General features: G+C 41.6%; 3 protein-coding genes across 8 annotated transcripts in view; 2 read left to right on the top strand and 1 right to left on the bottom strand.

Annotated features, from left to right (window-relative positions):
* CLTC (clathrin heavy chain) overlaps positions 1-5011 on the top strand; it is a 78024-nt gene extending 73013 nt beyond the window's left edge. For 2 of the 4 annotated variants that reach the window (XM_002834122.5, XM_054537028.2), the window contains 2 exons: positions 529-604; positions 3627-5011. In XM_002834122.5, the coding sequence (XP_002834168.1) occupies positions 529-604; positions 3627-3751 (201 nt within the window). In that variant the 3' untranslated portion in view covers positions 3752-5011. Of the gene's footprint in view, positions 1-528; positions 605-1142; positions 1207-3626 lie in introns of those variants that run through there. The other 2 variants (XM_054537029.2, XM_024235414.3) reach the window with 2 other exon arrangements.
* A 2259-nt stretch (positions 5012-7270) lies between these two features.
* Positions 7271-17230, bottom strand: PTRH2 (peptidyl-tRNA hydrolase 2). Of its 2 annotated transcripts, none has more exons than XM_009236481.4 (2): positions 17062-17230; positions 7271-7938 (listed from the first exon to the last, which is right to left on the bottom strand). In XM_009236481.4, the coding sequence occupies exon 2, from the start codon at positions 7936-7938 to the stop codon at positions 7399-7401; it is 540 nt and encodes a 179-aa protein (XP_009234756.1). In that variant the 5' UTR covers positions 17062-17230; the 3' UTR covers positions 7271-7398. The 2 variants fall into 2 exon arrangements, with proteins under 2 accessions (XP_009234756.1, XP_009234757.1); XM_009236482.4 differs by having other exon boundaries at positions 17071-17224.
* Positions 17231-17307: 77 nt separating this feature from the next.
* VMP1 (vacuole membrane protein 1) overlaps positions 17308-17460 on the top strand; it is a 136515-nt gene continuing 136362 nt past the window's right edge. For both annotated transcript variants that reach the window (XM_009236469.4, XM_054535180.2), the window contains exon 1: positions 17308-17439. The gene's annotated coding sequence lies outside the window, so the exon portion shown is untranslated. The remainder of the gene's footprint in view (positions 17440-17460) is intronic.

The following is a 17460-nucleotide window of genomic DNA, read 5'->3' as shown; positions in this document are numbered from 1 at the left end:
AGATAGAATATGGAGCCACTTGAATCTTAAACTTCAGTCTGCAGCTATAACCAATATCATGAGAAGCTGTACACAATTGGCAAAAGAATAGCTTATTCTGCTCAAATACTTGTCCAGTCACTAGGCTTATTTCACTTTTTTGAATACCATTTCCTTTGGGGAGGGAAGTATTGCCAGACGGTGAATTCATTATTACCTCTGATGAGTTTTAAACTTCATTTGAAAAGTGGTTCCTTCTCGTTTTCTCCCTCCCTCAGGCTGCATCCTAGCATGCCCAGTTTTAGTCTGGCGTGAGCTTTTATGCCATTTATAAATCCCTCCTTCCTGAGGGTTTATAATGACAGTGCTGAAAACCACCTGGACTGAAGTATGAACATTGCCATTGAATTTGAGGGGGACTGAGAATGTTCTTTCTAGTCTGTTTTATTTTGACAGAATTTAACATACTAAGGCTTTTCCACTTTCTGCCATAAACCTAGGTTTATAATACTTTTGGGGTGCTAATTAACATGATGTGTTTTTCTCCAGGTGGATAAATTAGATGCTTCAGAATCACTGAGAAAAGAAGAAGAACAAGCTACAGAGACACAACCCATTGTTTATGGTAATCTCTCTCTGTAACCTCAAAAAATTCATTAGACAAATATTTAATTATTTAGAGACTGTGCCTCAAAATAGAATACAACAAGCTTCTAAAGTGCAAAAGGCTTTCTAAGAAATACTGCTCTCTACTGTCTGATTTTTTTTCTGAGAAGTCATAAAGCAGGTGTTGATATTATTCACTAAAATAATCTTAAATACAAGAAAACTCAAAAACAGTCATTTAAAATCATAACATGAATCTTTCCTATCATCTGGTCCCTCATGCATTACCTGCTCATAAATTACTGAAAAAGAAATATTGATGAATTCCATTTTCAAAAGAGCAAAAGGTGAGAGAATATGCCAAGGCTGTCTTTAGTATGCTTTACATACAGAATACATCCTCATTTTAAATTCTAACTGGGGCAGAGAACTGGGTAGTTTCCATTTGAGAACTTTCCAGAGAGATAGGATCTTCAAACTCTCAAGTGAATATTTAAGACAATTTCATGTCTTCTTAAACCTACATGTCTGAATTACTGCTCCTTTCCATTTCATAGTTGGTGAACAGATTCCTTTGAACAATCACTTTGAAGAGTATAGGTAGAAGCACAATAACCAGGTGAGGGAACATAAAAATATGACCATTATGGCTGGGTGCGGTGGCTCATGCCTGTAATCCCAGCACTTTGGAAGGCTGAGGCGGGCGGATCACAAGGTCAGGAGCTTGAGACCATCCTGGCTAACACAGTGAAACCCCGTCTCTACTAAAAATGCAAAAGATTAGCCGGGTGTGGTGGCACATGCCTGTAGTCCCAGCTACTCGGGAGGCTGAGGCAGGAGAATCGCTTGAACCCGGGAGGCAGAGTTGCAGTGAGCCGAGATCGTGCCACTGCAGTCCAGCCTGGGTGACAGAGCAAGACTCTGCCTTAAAAAAATATATATATATATATATGTGTATATATATATATAACCATTATATATCAGGCTACTGACACAAATAATAATATATACACTTATGGTTTTATCTCCTTTTTACTGTAGACAAAAAGTACTTTAGGAATTTAGAGGACGGGATAGTTTTGATAAAGTGGGTTCTTAGAGATGGGAGCAAGATGTTTGACATGTTTGAGATAGGAAACACATCAAGTCCTTAAAGGTGAAAAAGAGATAGGAAACACAGTAGGAACAAAAAAAAGATGGGTGTAATACTTTGGGGTTACCTACTGAATTTGGCTTGCTTTCAGGGTGTTTTCATGGGTAGTTGAAAATTGGGTTGGAATTTCAAGTAGATGTCATTATCAAGATTAGGGATGACTTTTTAAAAACTGGTTTCTGTTGGCTGGGTGCGGTGGCTCACGCCTGTAATCCCAGCACTTTGGGAGGCCAAGGTGGGCAGATCATGAGGTCAGGAGATCAAGACCATCCTGGCCAACATGGTGAAACCCCATCTCTACTAAAAGTACAAAAATTAGCTGGGCATGGTGGCATGCGCCTGTAGTCCCAGCTACTTGGGAGGCTAAGGCAGAAGAATTGCTTGAACCTGGGAGGCAAAGGCTGCAGTGAGCCAAAATTGCACCACTGCACTCCCTGGGTGACAGAGCGAGACTCCGTCTCAAAAGATAATAATAAAATAAATAAAACTGGTTTCCGATAATAATTTGTTTGCTGAAGACAGCTTTGGTTGTTAACCACGAAAAGCAAAGACATGAAGTCCCTTGTGTAGGAGGAATCTTGATCTAGATTTACACTGTAGTGGGATGTTAAAAATACTTGTTTTGTAGGGGTAGAGAGAGGTGTTACTTGTTTTCGCTCTCTAAGCCAAGTTCTCTACAGGTCATGTTTTCTGTATATGGGCAACAACTATTTAAACTTTATAAGAAAGAGTGTCAACATAGTATTTGATAGAGGGTGTATGTTCTAATGTATTTCATACCTAAAGAATGTCTGAATGTGTCTTTTTTTTCCCCCAAGATGGAGTCTCGCTCTGTCACCCAGGCTGGAGTACAGTGGCGTGATCTCGGCTCACTGCAACCTTTGCCTCCTGAGTTCAAGTGATTCTCCTGCCTCAACCTGCTGAGTAGCTGGGATTATAAGCACGCACCACCACACCCGGCTAATTTTTTTTGTATTTTTAGTAGAGACGGGGTTTCACCATATCGGCCACACTGGTGTCGAACTCCTGACCTCATGATCCGCCCTCCTCGGCCTCCCAAAGTCCTGGGATTACAGGCGTGAGCCACTGCGCCCGGCCCAAATGTGTCTTATTTTTAATTTAATTGCTGTCTCTAAATTAGTACTGGATCTTCTATAAATGAATTTGGTTTCATTGCCATTTAGACATGTTTGAATCAGAAATTTAAATGTAACTCTAAAAGTTCAGTTATGTTAAAAACATGTCATTTAGACCAAGCATGGTGGCTCACGCCTATAATCCCAGCACTTTGGGAGGGCAAGATGGGCTGATCACTTGTGGCCAGGAGTTCAATACCAGCCTGACCAACGTGGCAAAACCCCGTCTCTACTAAAAATACAAAAATTAGCTGGACATGGTGGTGCACACCTGTAATCCCAGCTACTGGGGAGGCTGAGGCACGAGAATCACTTGAACCCAGTAGGCAGAGGTTTCAGTGAGCCGAGATTACACATCTGCACTCCAGCCTAGGCAACAGAGCCAGATTCTTTTTTTTGTTTTTTAAAAGTCTTTTAAAAAACTTGTTTTCTTGTGCTGATTTTATTGTGTCATGAAGTGTAATATGCATGTAGGTATGTGTCAAGTATACAGAGTATGAGGCATATTGTGTTCAGTCATAAGCAGTTCTGGCCTTTGGCCCTGCACAGTTTGTTGGCTTTTTAGGTAGAAACCTTCTTAGAGTAAGACTGTCATGCCAAAATTGTAGCAATCAAATGTGCCCCCCATACAACTCATTTGAGGTTGAGATTATGTTGCTAGAGTGGAGGAGATTGGAGTGTTCTAAATGCTAACAGTTTGTCCTTCCTCCTTGCCCCTGCCCCCTGCTCCTTTTTGTTTTCTTCTACTTTAGGTCAGCCCCAGTTGATGCTGACAGCAGGACCCAGTGTTGCCGTCCCTCCCCAGGCACCTTTTGGTTATGGTTATACCGCACCACCATATGGACAGCCACAGCCTGGCTTTGGGTACAGCATGTGAGATGAAAAGCTGATCCTGTAGTCACCTATTTTCGTACTGAAACATCGTCTCTACCCACTTCTCAGTTTATAATGGGGGAAACAGGCAACGTGTTCTTGTAACCTTTATTTCATGAAGGACTCCTTTTTGTTTCTAACTGTAAACTTGGATCGCCTATGTTAAAACCTTATTTCACATTCCACATCATTTTAGAATTTATTTTCAAAGGGGAATAGTTTCAATGTTTTATTCACTTGGGCTTTTTTTCTTCCCCCTCATTCTTTAAAGAACTGCTCAATATTCAATCTGTTGTGAAGAACCTGATTTGCACTCTGTAGTGTTTAAAGAAACAAAGAAACTCTAATATTGAATCTTTTAAATTTAGTGTATGTAAACAGCTTACAAATACATATTGTCTAAATGCATTTAAATCTGTTTTATTCAAAGAAAAGCTAAAGTAAAAATACTGGCATATGACCATGCAAGACTGTCAGTGCCAACAAAGACAACACTAATCAGCACATCCTACACTGGATTGCAGTGCTCTCCAGATTATTTGAAAAATGTTACAGACAACTTGCCTGATTTTTAAATGAGCATAAAAGGCCCTCTAACCTATGCAGGTTTCCCCATTATGCATATAGAAAATGCTAGTATGTTTTGCTTACTTCATATGTAACAGGTGCCCTTATGTTGTGCTGTATCCTGTGCTTTTTCTGTGGGACCATTCCATTCAGGAGCAAAGAGCACCATGATTCCAATCTTGTGTGTGTTTACTAACCCTTCCCTGAGGTTTGTGTATGTTGGATATTGTGGTGTTTTAGATCACTGAGTGTACAGAAGAGAGAAATTCAAACAAAATATTGCTGTTCTTCAGTTTTGTTTGTGGAATTTGAAATTACTCAAATTTAAAATAAATTACTGGACTGTGGAAATAACATAGAATTGAAGTTTTAATTAAATACCACTCAAACCAAAAGAACAGTAGTTTTTGTAGTTTTATATTGGATACTGAGGCATTAGGGAGGCATGAAAGGAAGAGGAATGAAGATTGAGACATGTGAAGACATTGTGCATTATATCAATGTGCATTCCTGTAGTTCATTAACAAGGTACATGCAATAGTCTAAAGAACCAGAGTCACTACTATAGTGGCTTACATTTAATCTGTCTCCAATATTTTAACCAAGTGACACCTGAGGTTTTTATCTAAGCATTTCACTTAAATGAACAAATCATGGCTGTTATATTAACTTGAAATAAAATATATTTAAACATGTAGTTAACATGCTTTTTCTCATCATGAATTATAAATGTGCCCAAATTATGGGTATCTTAAGTTGATTTTTTGAAAAATTGGTTGTGTGAATCCAGCTCTTGCTTATGGCTGAGAATGTTCCTAAAGTTCATTTCACGATCCCTTAAATCCTCAATAGCTACACATACCCCCTTGCCTAGTCTTGCACTGCTTTACAACTCTCTTAGGCAAATTACCTACCATAAGCTCCACAGAAGTTTTTTAAACCTTAAAAGCCCTGTCCCACCAGGTGTGGTGGCTCATGCCTGTAATCCCAGCACTTTGGGAGGCTGAGGCAGGCAGATTGCTTGAGGCCAGGAGTTCGAGACAAGCCTGACCAACATGGTGAAACTCCATCTCTACTAAAAATAAAAAATCAGCCAGGCGTGCTCTACTAAAAATAAAAAATCAGCCAGGTGTGATGGTGCACGCTTATAAGATCCTAGCTGCTACTCAGGAGGCAGGAGGCTGAGGCATGAGAATCACTTGAACCTGTGAGGCAAAGGTTGTAGTGAGCCGAGATCACGTCACTGCACTCCATCCTGGGTGACAGAATGAGACTCTTGTCTCAAAAAACAAACCTATTTAGTTTCATCCAGGACATCAAGTGAAAGTGTTTAATGATGTGAGTGCAGGTCAGTGAAGAATACAATGGTGCCCCTGCTTTGATTTGTGGGAAGTGCCATCAGTTCTCCCCACCACTGCTTTTGCACCATCAGTGCAAATACCAACACAGAGAAAAAAAAAATAATAGTATTAGGAAAACATTTTTGACTCTGTGGAGACCCCGTGGGTTCTGCAAAGTATACTTTGAAAACTATAAGATGATGAGTTCTATAAAATACCAAGTACAGATGAACTAGAAAACAAGCATATATCCACAATTACCAGAATTTTCATAGTATTCCTTTTAGTAGACATGCCATGACTGATCAGTTACTTAGCCACCCTATGCCATCCTGTTGGGAATGCCACTATCTTTGAATTTGGAGCCATCAGTCTATCTGAGGCAAACCTCAGAAATTACCTGAGCCAGAATCATGCACTTAGCACTGAGTTCAACTCAGTCCTAACGTTGCATTTTGTTGCATCACTTTTGCAGCCAGTAAACATTTTGTTTAGAAATAGTTGCTATTGTGGCATCATTCACAGTTGCAATTTTTCTCCTGTGCTGTCATATGCCTGTGCAAAGTGTATTAAATCAATCAAATATTAGAACTTTCAAGGCTGTCTTTAGTGTTCTGCCCACAATACTCCACCAATGACCTTAGACCTTGAGATTGTGCTATAATGCTGCTTATATTGCAGTTAACTATAGAGAGGTAGAGCCACTTAAAATGGGCCTATTACCAAAATTCTCCCTGGCATCATTACAGTTCTTGGGGATACACTGATTTTAGAAATTACTGTCAGTATCCTCCTTAAAAGAAGGCTTTAAAGAAAAATAGTTTCTAACAAGATGACTATCAGGAAGCTATGTGGCTTGGGGAGTTGGGACCCTCTGCCTCATATTCTGGGTAACTGGTATAACATAGTAATTATTAGGATTGTTATCAGGTGTATTTAAAGATCAAAAGGGAAAAAAGGCACCCTTAATTGTCAAAGTTCTAGGAAAAAAAACTAGCAGGGATGACAAACTACGTTCACTTTACAGTTACCATAAATTCTTACTTGGGCCCACCCATTTCCATCTGTAAGGTCCATAAGGTTATTCAAGTTTCAACGGCTTCATTGTTACAAGAAAGGGGGGAAGTGACAACCTTTAATAGGCTGTGATTTAGAACCACTGCTGATTAACCTTTGGCTAGTATGGGTCAGGGAAAGTGAACATGAAACACTGCACAGTAGGTTGTATCAATGCTATAAAACTCAACCTGGAGACAAAATTTAAACAGGTTATAAACCATGGGACTCCATTAAGGGTGGCTGTATCTATTAATAAAGTAGGCTATCAGTCACCCAAAAAGTGACAGCAGGGGAACAAACTGCAGCTATGTCTCTAGTGGGAATACCCTTGAACCTTGACCTCCAGGGGGACAGCAGCATAGTCTCGGGGAAGGGCTACCAACATACAAAGGGACCTAACCATGTATAGGGAAATGCTGTTTCCTCCATTTTAATCCAATTGTATCATGACCTGTTTCTCTCATCTTAAATATTTGTTTCAGCCTCTCACTTGAACCACCAAGACCATTTAACCAACAGTACTTTTTTTAAGCCCAAGATGACAACTGCCAAACATAGAACATGGGAATAGGTTTTATTTTCATCTCAAGAACATTTAAGTTGGGTGAAGAAATTCAGCTTTTGTTAGAATCTGACAGGCTTCAAACACTTGTGATGGAGGGGTTGTTGTCATATCAAAGTCCACCTAGTAAAGTTTTAGGTGACCAGTGACTTTGTCAATTAGGTCTGCTGGTCCTGGCCCAATCCCTAGGACAGTTTGAGAGCCTGGTGCAATCTGAGTACGTCCAGCATCTTGAATTAAACTTACAGTCAGTCCCAGCATTTTTGCATGGGCCAATAATGCAATCAGGGTTTCTTCATCAGGAGCTTTGACCACCACCTTGGGCTGGCCACAGTATTCCCATTGTTTGAGCATTTCAGGATTTCTTCTTTGAATCTGCTTGTAGGCTGAAACAGCAGCATGAGAGCACTGGGCAGCCACTTTCCCTTTTCCCATCTTTAAGTCATTTCGAACCACAAGAATCATCTTGTACTCCCCGCTCTCTCCCAAGATGCTTGCTTCACTTTCAGTATCTGTGTGTGTCTTGCTCGTCTTGCTTTTGGGGAGCATCCCAAAGCGTACTCGAAGGCTCCAGCCCAGGCACATGCCACAAGCAACTCCAACAGCCAAGCCGAGTGCACTGGGATGAGCCAAATATTCCATAACCAAGGATTTGGAGGGCATCTTAAGGGAAAGGAAAACAGTTATCACTTATCCGGCAGTAACAACTTACAGAGGTATAGGCTTATCAGAGAAACATTTTGACTATACACTTAATGAGGTCATCCAGAAAAAAGGCAAAACACATCTTAGATCTTATGCCTGCACCCTGTTTCCAGCACCCTCTTGCCCACCACCAGTGTACTAGAAAAGATTCAAGCATCCACATGAAACAGTTTAGGTCATTTTGAATCTTGATGTAAACAAAGTTGCATGAAGTTCAAAAACTCTATTCCTCAGTCTTCCCTTAGTCTTGTGGAGATGTTCCATTTTACCAAGATGCCTAAGATTTAAAGAAACCAAAAATAACCCTTTCCTGGAATACAGTGCTAATCTGTGTTTTCACAATGCAGTGGTTCTCAGTGGAGATGGTATCAAATCAGTCACCCTCAGATGAACCTCACTGTCACATTAATGGGCCTGGAGTGAGGTGCACTACTGAAATTTACTAAGCTAGGATGCTAAAAACCTTACAAAATGAAGAGTTGTCCCATTGGACATTAGTGCAGCTGAAAAACTTAATAACTGAGATGAGAACTCAACATCATTTTACTTAAGAACACAAAATATTTTTTGCATAGTTTTACTATGTACAGGTGCTCCTCAATTTCCCATGGGGTTATATCCCACTTAACCCAATTAATTGAAAATATCATAAGCCAAAAATGCATTTAATACACCTACAGAATATCACGACTTAGCCTAGCCTACCTTAAATGTGCTCAGAACACTTACATTAGCCTACAGTTGGACAAAAATCATCTAACACGAGGCTCTTTTATAATAGTGTTGAATATCTCCTGTAATTTATTGAATACTGTAAGTGGAAAACAATGGTTGTATGGGTACTCACCATTAATTTACACAGCTGAAAGCACAGTGGTCCTGAAAAATGTTTGAAGCACTGAAATAGAATTAATTGCTGGATGATGGGGATGCAATAGGGTCCTCAATTTCTCTCTCTTCTGATGAATATCGAGAATAGGTGGTAGAAGGCATTGGGACATCAACACTAGTTGATGGTTTAGCAAGCATAGTGTTGTTCTTCAGGAAGATACCAAGTTTTGACCGTACAGCTTGTTTCTTCTTTTCATTATATATTTCTCTGTAGCAAGCAAGAGCATCCTGTATCTGCCTGTCAACTGTGGTGAATCTCTCGTAATTGACGTCCATTTCTTCTAACATCTGTAGGCCACTGCTGATAGCAGCAAATGCCTCTGCCAGTTTCTTTGCTGTGAACTTTCTAGGTGCCGTGGGTGTAACTTCTTCCACTGCCTCAACTCCTTTACCTCTTTCTTCCTCCAGTGCAATCAGCTCCTTATTGGAAAGATCTTCAGCCGTAATTATCCTATGCAGCCGTTCCTTAAAAGCTATGGCACCTTCATTACCAGCACGTGCTGCCTCACCAGTGATCTTTACATTGTGAAAATTATGACGCCTTTTGAAGCGCTGGAACCATCCATGACTTGCTTTAAACATCTGTGTATATGTAGGATCATTGGCACGGTCTTTTAGCATATTAAAAAGACTTCTTGCCTTAGCCTGGATCATCAGTAGGCTAAGTGGTATACGCTTCTGTATCTGGTCTTCCATCCACATAACAAGTAATTTTTCCATATCATCAATCGGTCCAGCCCTTTTCTTTGTGATGACAGTGGATTTAACTGATGCTGACGATTTCGCTGCATCACTGATTCGCTTCTTATCCTTTAAGATGGTTGAAATCGTGGACTGCGAAAGTCCTAACTCACGTGCAATGGCCATTACTGGCTTGCCACCTTCATGCTGGGCAATTATCTTGAGTTTCATTTCAAGAGTAATTGCCTTCCTCTTCTTCATCTCACCAGAAACAGGAGACACTGATGGACATTTTGTAGACATGATGGAATGTGAAAACACAACACACAATATCCAAAAAAGCTGACAACACAGTACACAGTAGAGGATGGGTTGTTCATTCCCGTGATCACATGGGTGACTGGGAGCTGTGGCTCGTTGCCACTGCCCAGCATCACAAGAGTGTACTGTACCACATTATCACTAGGCCAGGAAAGATCAAAATGCAAAACTCCAAGTACAGTTTCTACTGAATGGGTATCGCTTTCACACCATCCTAAAGTTGAAAAATCCTAAGTCGGAGACTGTCCATACTGAATTTTCCAGAAGTGTAGCTATCATAAAACACAGGAATGTCATCCTTTATTATTTTAGAAAATCTTGCTACTTCGACAAAGCTGTTCATAATATTTAAGTCACCAATAAAACACCTATATCAGTCTACAAATGAGGCTGCTGGATTCACAGTGCTTCTATGTGGCAAGCAACTATCAGTTTCTTTTTCTAGTGGAGTATTATCTAAGCATTTATAAACATGGGGCCACTATATTTGTAATGCACTGTATTTGCAATGTAAAGTGGTGCCCTTGGAATTGCGCAGTGCATGATTGGCACGGCATAGATGACAGCTCTGGAAGTACTTATAAATTTCCTTTATGTTCTTCTTTAAAGTTAGGGCATTATATTAACGTTCTTTCCACTAATTTTAACATAAAAGGGGTTATTGTCTTTGGTGGGGCAAAAATTTGTTTGAGGTGGGGTCGAGATAGAGCAAAAAGAAAAAGCAGTGGATATAAGGCGACACAGAGAAAAGCAATTTTTTTTTCTCCTAAGAAGAAAGGATAAGCATATTTAAATGTTAATAGGATGGAGCCGGAAGAAAGGCAGGTAAATGCTCAAGATAGAGAAAGCCTTTATAAAGGGATTTGGTCTTGGAAAGGAAAAGGGACACCTTTCCCAATTTCAGTTTTAAATCAGGTAGGTCCATGGATTTGAAGGCAGGAAGGTATTCCCCCGGAGGGAAGGAGTTCAGACAGAAGTTAAAATGGAGTAGAGAAGAGAAAGGCGGAAATAAAAGGTGTGGCAAAATATGGCAGGATTGCAGAGGAATATTGAAAGCATGGTTAAGATTAATGATGACTTTTTAATGGCAACATACTATTTGTGATTCTCTCCAGTAGTACTTAGAAGCCAAAAGACTAAAACTACTAATCACTTCCTCCAAACATACAAACTAACCTCCATCCACACTCATCCTTTGCTCTCCCCTCCTACTGGAATGGTAGTTGGATGTATCCAAGTTTAAATTATGCCAGGAGAAGCCCCAAGACACAGTGGTACAAGGGAATTTAGGATAAGGGTAAGAATGTTTGACATGATAGACCATGCAACCTGTGTTATTACATTTTTCTCTTTTGGCCTACCTGATAAAAAGCAACCTGTATTATCAAAGACTGATTTATGGACAACAAAGTGATGCATGCTATTTATCTAGACATGCTGTTGAAGAACAGGTGTGATGAAAGTAAACTGGAAAGACTTAGAGCGATGCATGGGGTTTTGATTTTGGAGATGAGCAATTACAAAGAGCATAGCTATAGGAATGGGTATCTGAAATAGAAGTGTGACTACTATCTACTTTTTCAATTCTTTTAGTTTTATGATATACTGCTTCCCTTCCACAAATACTGATTGACCCTGTTCTAGGATCTAAGGGATACAGGAGTGCACAAAGCAGAAAAAGTCCTTTCTCTAATGAAGCTTACATTTTAGCAATGGTTTTGAAATGGTCCAATCCTAATTTTGAATTTCTTTCATGCTGTTTTAAAACTTTGGTTTTTTTTGTTTGTTTGTTTGTTTTTGAGATGGAGTCTCGCTCTGTCGCCTAGGCTAGCATGCAGTGGCGCGATCTCAGCTCACTGCCAGCTCCGCCTCCCGGGTTCACGCCATTCTCCTGCCTCAGCCTCCCAAGTAGCTGGGACTACAGGCGCCCACCACCACACCTGGCTAATTTTTTTTTTTTTTTGTATTTTTAGTAGAGACAGGGTTTCACCATGTTAGCCAGGATGGTCTCAATCTCCTGACCTCGTGATCCGCCTGCCTCGGCCTCCCAAAGTGCTGGGATTACAGGCGTGAGCCACTGTGCTCAGCCAAAACTTTGTCTTTATAGCTCAAAATTTCCACAATACTTTGACATGTATTGTGTTATTTGATCCACTGAGAAGTGAGGATTACTGCCATATCAAAAATGAAGAAATTCAGACCAAGAGAAGTTAAGTTCAATAAAACAAATGTTTACTGGCTATCTACGTGCCAGCCATACCCCCTGTTAAGCTGAGGATATAGTGATGAATACGGGCCACTGTCAGCTGTTCATAGATGAGTAGTGAAGACAAATAATTGCAAGAGTGGTAAATGTTATAAAAAGGTGTTTGACAGTCCCATCGGCGGTGAGATGGGAGGCAGTGACAGATCATCAGACATTAGATTCTCATACGAAGTACACAACATAGATCCCTCGCATGGGCAGTTCATAACAGGGTTCACACTCGCATGAGAATCTAATACTGTCGCTAATCAGACAGAGCTCAGGAGGTAATGTGAGCGATGGGGAGTGGCTGCAAATACAGATAAAACTTCACTCAGTTGCCCACCACTCACCTCCTGCTGTGCGGCCCAGTTCCTAACAGGCCACAGGGATGCCTGTTCTAAAAGATACCTGAGCCTTGACTAGCAGTTGGCAATAGACACAGGGAGATCATTTCAGAGGCTGCTATAATGTAGTAATAGTTAACATTTATGAAGTGTTTTGCTACACACTGGCTAAACACTCTATAGGAATTGTCTTCTTTAATGTGCCCAACAGCACTTCAAGGTAAATAGAGCTGGTCATGGACTTACTATAGTTTCACTTAAGATTTTGGCTTTACAATGGTTCAAAAGCAACACATATTCAGTAGAAACTTTACCCATACAAACATTCTGTTTTTCATCTTCAGTACAGTATTCAACGAATTACATGAAATATTCAACATTTGTAGGCCTTATGTTAGATGATTTTGCCCTATTGTACACTAATAAATTAAGTGTTCTGAGCACCTTTAAGGTAGGCTAGACTAAACTACCATGTTTGGTAGGTTAGGTGTATTAAATTTATTTCCAACTTCTATTTCCTTTTCTAAGAGACAGGGTTTCACTCTTTTGTCCAGGCTGGAATACAGTGGAGTGATCATAGCTCACTGCAGCCTCGAACTCCTGAGCTCAAGCAATCCTCCCACTTCAACCTCCCCAGTAGCTGCGACTACAAGCACATAGCACCACACACTGCTAATTAAAAAAATATGTATTTTTTAAGACAGGGGTTTCATTATGTTGCCCAGGCTGGTCTCGAACTCTGGGCCTCATATGATCCCTCCCACCTCAGCCTCCCATGTAGCTGCGTTTACAGGCATGAGCCACTGTGCCTGGCTCTCAATTTATGGTACCTTCAATTTATGATGGGTTTATCAGGATATAACCCCACCCTAAGTTGAGAAGCATCTATATATAATTATGAGCCCCATTTTTCAGATGTAGAAAAATGAGGTATACAAGTTATATATAGCTTGCCTAAATTCACCCAGCTCATAAGTGGTCGTCTTAATCCAGAGCCCTTGTTCTTTTTTCTTTTTGAGACAGAGTCTTGTTCTTGTCACCCATGCTGGAGTGCAATGGCACAATCTCGGCTCACTGCAACCTCTGCCTCCTGGGTTCAAGTGATTCTCCTGCCTCAGCCTCCCAAATAGCTGGGATTACAGACACCCGCCACTATACCGAGCTAATTGTTTGTATTTTTAGTAGAGACAGGGTTTCACCATGTTGGCCAGGCTGGTCTCAAACTCCTGATCTCAGGTGATCCACCCACCTCGGCTTCCCAAAGTGCTGGGATTACAGGCATGAGCCACCATGCTCTGCCGAGCCCTTGTTCTTAACACTACTATATCAGGCCTCTCCCAGCAGTCTAGATGAGATGATGGTCATTTAGACAACAGTAGTGAGAATGAGAAAGAAAAAAAGTGTCTAAGGTACACCTGTCTGATTTAGTGACTGACAGGAAGTCTGGTGACAGAAAGGGAGAAGTTAATAATGACACCTAGATTTGAACAAATGGAGAATTTTGGTGAAATACCAGGTTTGAATGGAAAAGATAATTAATTAGTTTTGTTCTGAACAAAAGACATCTCAGAGATATCTAGAAAGAAGAAGAAAAAAAAGGATATACCAGCTTAAAGGACAGAAAGGTCTAGGATATATCAGCTTAAAATCAGAAAGGTCTGGGCTGGAAATATAGATTTGAGAGACCTTACCATATAATTGAAGTTACTGAAGAGATGGAAGAGTATGAGGCCACTTGGACAAATATGTAGGATGAAGAAAGGACTAAAACATAATCCTGAGGAAATGAACATTAGGAATCAAAGGAGACTGACATGGAGTGGCCAGGAGTAGGAGGGTCACATAGGATAAGCTGTAGTGCACCTAGTTTCAGTGCTCTTCCACTCAAGTGCCTAAATACAGTGACAGGGCTGCACAGACATAGTACTTATGGTTCTAGTGCCTTTACAGCCCCCACCCCACAAAAGAGACAAAGACAGAGAATTCTTTTTTTTTTTTGAGACAGCATCTCACTTTGTCACCCAGGCTGGAGTGCAGTGGTGCCATCTCAGCTCACTGCAACCTCTGCCTCCGGGTTCAAGCAATTCTCCCGCCTCAGCCTCCCATGTACATGGGATTACAGGCACCCGCCACCACACCTGGCTAATTCTTGTATTTTTAGTAGAAACGGGGTTTCACCATGTTGGCCAGGCTGGTCTCGAACTCCTGACCTCAAGTGATCTGCCTGCCTCAGCCTCCCAAAGTGCTGGGATTACAGGCATGGGCCACCACGCCTGGCCAAGTTTCTATTTGATGCTTACATATCAGCAGGACTTTTCTTTGATAATCTAACAACCAGACTCCAAACTGAACAAATATTCAATTATTTCTAAAAAGGTATAGTAACCTCTATGTCAACAATTAGGATTCTCTGAAATAATTTATAGGTTGCAAAGTAACCAAATATCCCATACACTAGATTCAGGTACTAGCTGGAGAAGGAACTGCTCTATATAGAGAAGCTATTATGTGCTGGATAACATACTAAATCCTTTATATCCATTACCTCATTTATTGTTCCTATGAACACATAAAAAGGAAGCTATATTAGCCTCATTTTAAAGATGAGAAATATGAGGATCAAACAGAGATGTTGCCTTTTTATTTTTTTATTTTTTAAAGAGAAGGGGTCTCCCTCTGTCACCCAGGCTAGAGTTCAGTGGCATGATCATAGCTTGCTACAGCCTCAAACTCCTGGGCTTAAGCAATTCTCCTACCTCAGCCTTCCAAGTAGATGGGACTACAGGCGCATGCCACCACACCCTCCTGATTTTTAAAAAAATTTTTTATTTTTGTGTGGACTTGGTCTTGCTATGTTGCCCAGGCTGGTCTGGAACTCCTGGCCTCAAGAAGTTGCTTGAGGTTGAGGCAGCAGCATCTCTTGAGTCCAGTTCGAAACCAATCTGGGCAACATAGTGAGACCTCATCTTTACAAAAAATTTAAATAATTAGCCAGATGTGGTGCCACATGCCCATACTCCCATACTCAGGGGATAAGGTAGGAGGACACCTCAGGCTGGGAGGTGGAAGTTGTAGTGAGCCATGATTGTGCCACTGCACCCCAGGCTCCCAGGCTGGACAACAAACAAGACCCTGTCTCCAAAAAAAAAAAAACCCAATAAGATCAAAAACAGAACAGTGAAAGTTCCAAAAGTTACCAAGTTTATTTATTATGTCCCATATCTCAATGGAGTGTCTAATCATAAAAATGCTAAAATTAACACATATTTTTGTTCTTTAGGATGTTCTAATCTCACATTAATCTGATCAGATTATCATCCAACTCCTCTAAAACAACACGTCTGTCTCTTTTTCTGTAAACTTACGACAAGTGTATCAATAAGCCTGGTGCCTGAGACTAAGGTAAAACAAATAACCATTCTTTGTCTCATAAATAATTCTGGGCAATGACAGCAGAACAAAATAAGTACATCCTATAAAATCTTCTTCTTGGTTCCTTCTAATTCCCCTGCCTCAGTAAACCCATTTCAGTAGTGCTCTTGATCCCATTACCTCCTTCTGCACCATGCTCCACCCGTTAATCTTTTTTTAAGAGACAGGGTCTCACTATGTGGCCCACTATGTGGCCCAGGCTGTTCTCAAACTCCTGGGCTCAAGCAATCCTCCTGTCTCAGCCTCCCAAAGTGTTGGAATTACAGGCTGAGCCACCGCACCGGGTCTGCAGTTTACAACGGAAAAAACAAACAAACCTTTCCCAAATCTTCTCTGACCCTTAAGCTACTGCCTCACTTTCCCTGTATAGCATATTCCCAGAGTCTAGTATGGTGCCTGGGGTATGTTAGTAAGGATTAATACCTCTCTCGTTAATCTCTTTGCGTGAAAAGAGGGGGAATATTTTTCTTTCTTTTTTTTTTTCTGAGACGAAGTCTCACTCTGTCGCCCAGGCTGGACAGCAATGGAGCGATATCGGCTCACTGCAACCTCCACCTCCCGAGTTTAAGTGATTCTCCTGCCTCAGCCTCCCGAGTAGCTGGGATTACAGGCACGCGCCACCATGCCGGCTAATTTTTGTATTTTTAGTATAGATGGGTTTTCGCCATGTTGGCCAGGATGGTCTCGAACTCCTGACCTCAGTTGATCCGCCCACATCAGCCTCCCAAAGTGCTGGGATTACAGGCGTGAGCCACCGCGCCCGGCCCCAAATTTTCGACTATATTCTTAGAAACGAATTCTTTCCACGCAGAGCTCGACAGCTCGAAACGCTGGGGGTATTCATAAGTGCCCAGCTGAGGGTGTGAGGCCTGCTCGCTATTTTATCAATTTCGGAGAGAGCGCATCGATACTGCCCGCATGGAGGCTTTGCTGGGAACTAGAAATTCTGAGTCTTCCCCTCCCCAGCAGCCTGTTCCTTTCTTCCAAAGGACGGTTCGCAAAACAGGAACAGAGGGCTCAGCGACCCCTGGGCGGAAGACAGCTTATAAAGGAGAAAATGAAGAAGGTGGGTAATGCAATGAGGTGAAAAGAAACGTTCCTACTGGAGAGAAAATGAATAATGATAGTGGTTTCCTTCGCCCTGTAAGGAGCCAACCAACCTACCTACAGTACCTCTTTTCCTCACTCGCGCCTTCCCTTCTTCTGGGCAGGGAACACGTTTCTATCGCGTGAGCTACCTCTTCCGGGGTTCCTGGGTGACAAGTTCCGGATCAAGAATCACAAAGCGAGCAGTCATTCTTCCTCTTGCCACACCCACAGGGCTCGCGCTAAGAGCCTAACTGAAATCCCGCGAGGATCAACCGAGCTCGCCGAAAGGAGGGAGGAACGTACCCCTTCTGGAGGCTGTCTCCGGGGGCAGAGGGACCGGACCGGAAGTGACGTGAGCGAGTTCCGGTTGGCCGGAGCCCAGCGGCGGGTGTGAGAGTCGGTAAGGAGCAGCTTCCAGGATCCTGAGATCCGGAGAAGCCGGGGTCGGAGCGGGTAGGTAAACTAACTCAGGGA

Source organism: Pongo abelii, chromosome 19, assembly GCF_028885655.2.
Source record: "Pongo abelii isolate AG06213 chromosome 19, NHGRI_mPonAbe1-v2.0_pri, whole genome shotgun sequence".
NCBI classification, from domain to species: Eukaryota; Metazoa; Chordata; class Mammalia; order Primates; family Hominidae; genus Pongo; species Pongo abelii.
Note: the sequence above shows the minus strand (reverse complement) of the source record. Positions and strands in the feature narration are given on the sequence as shown.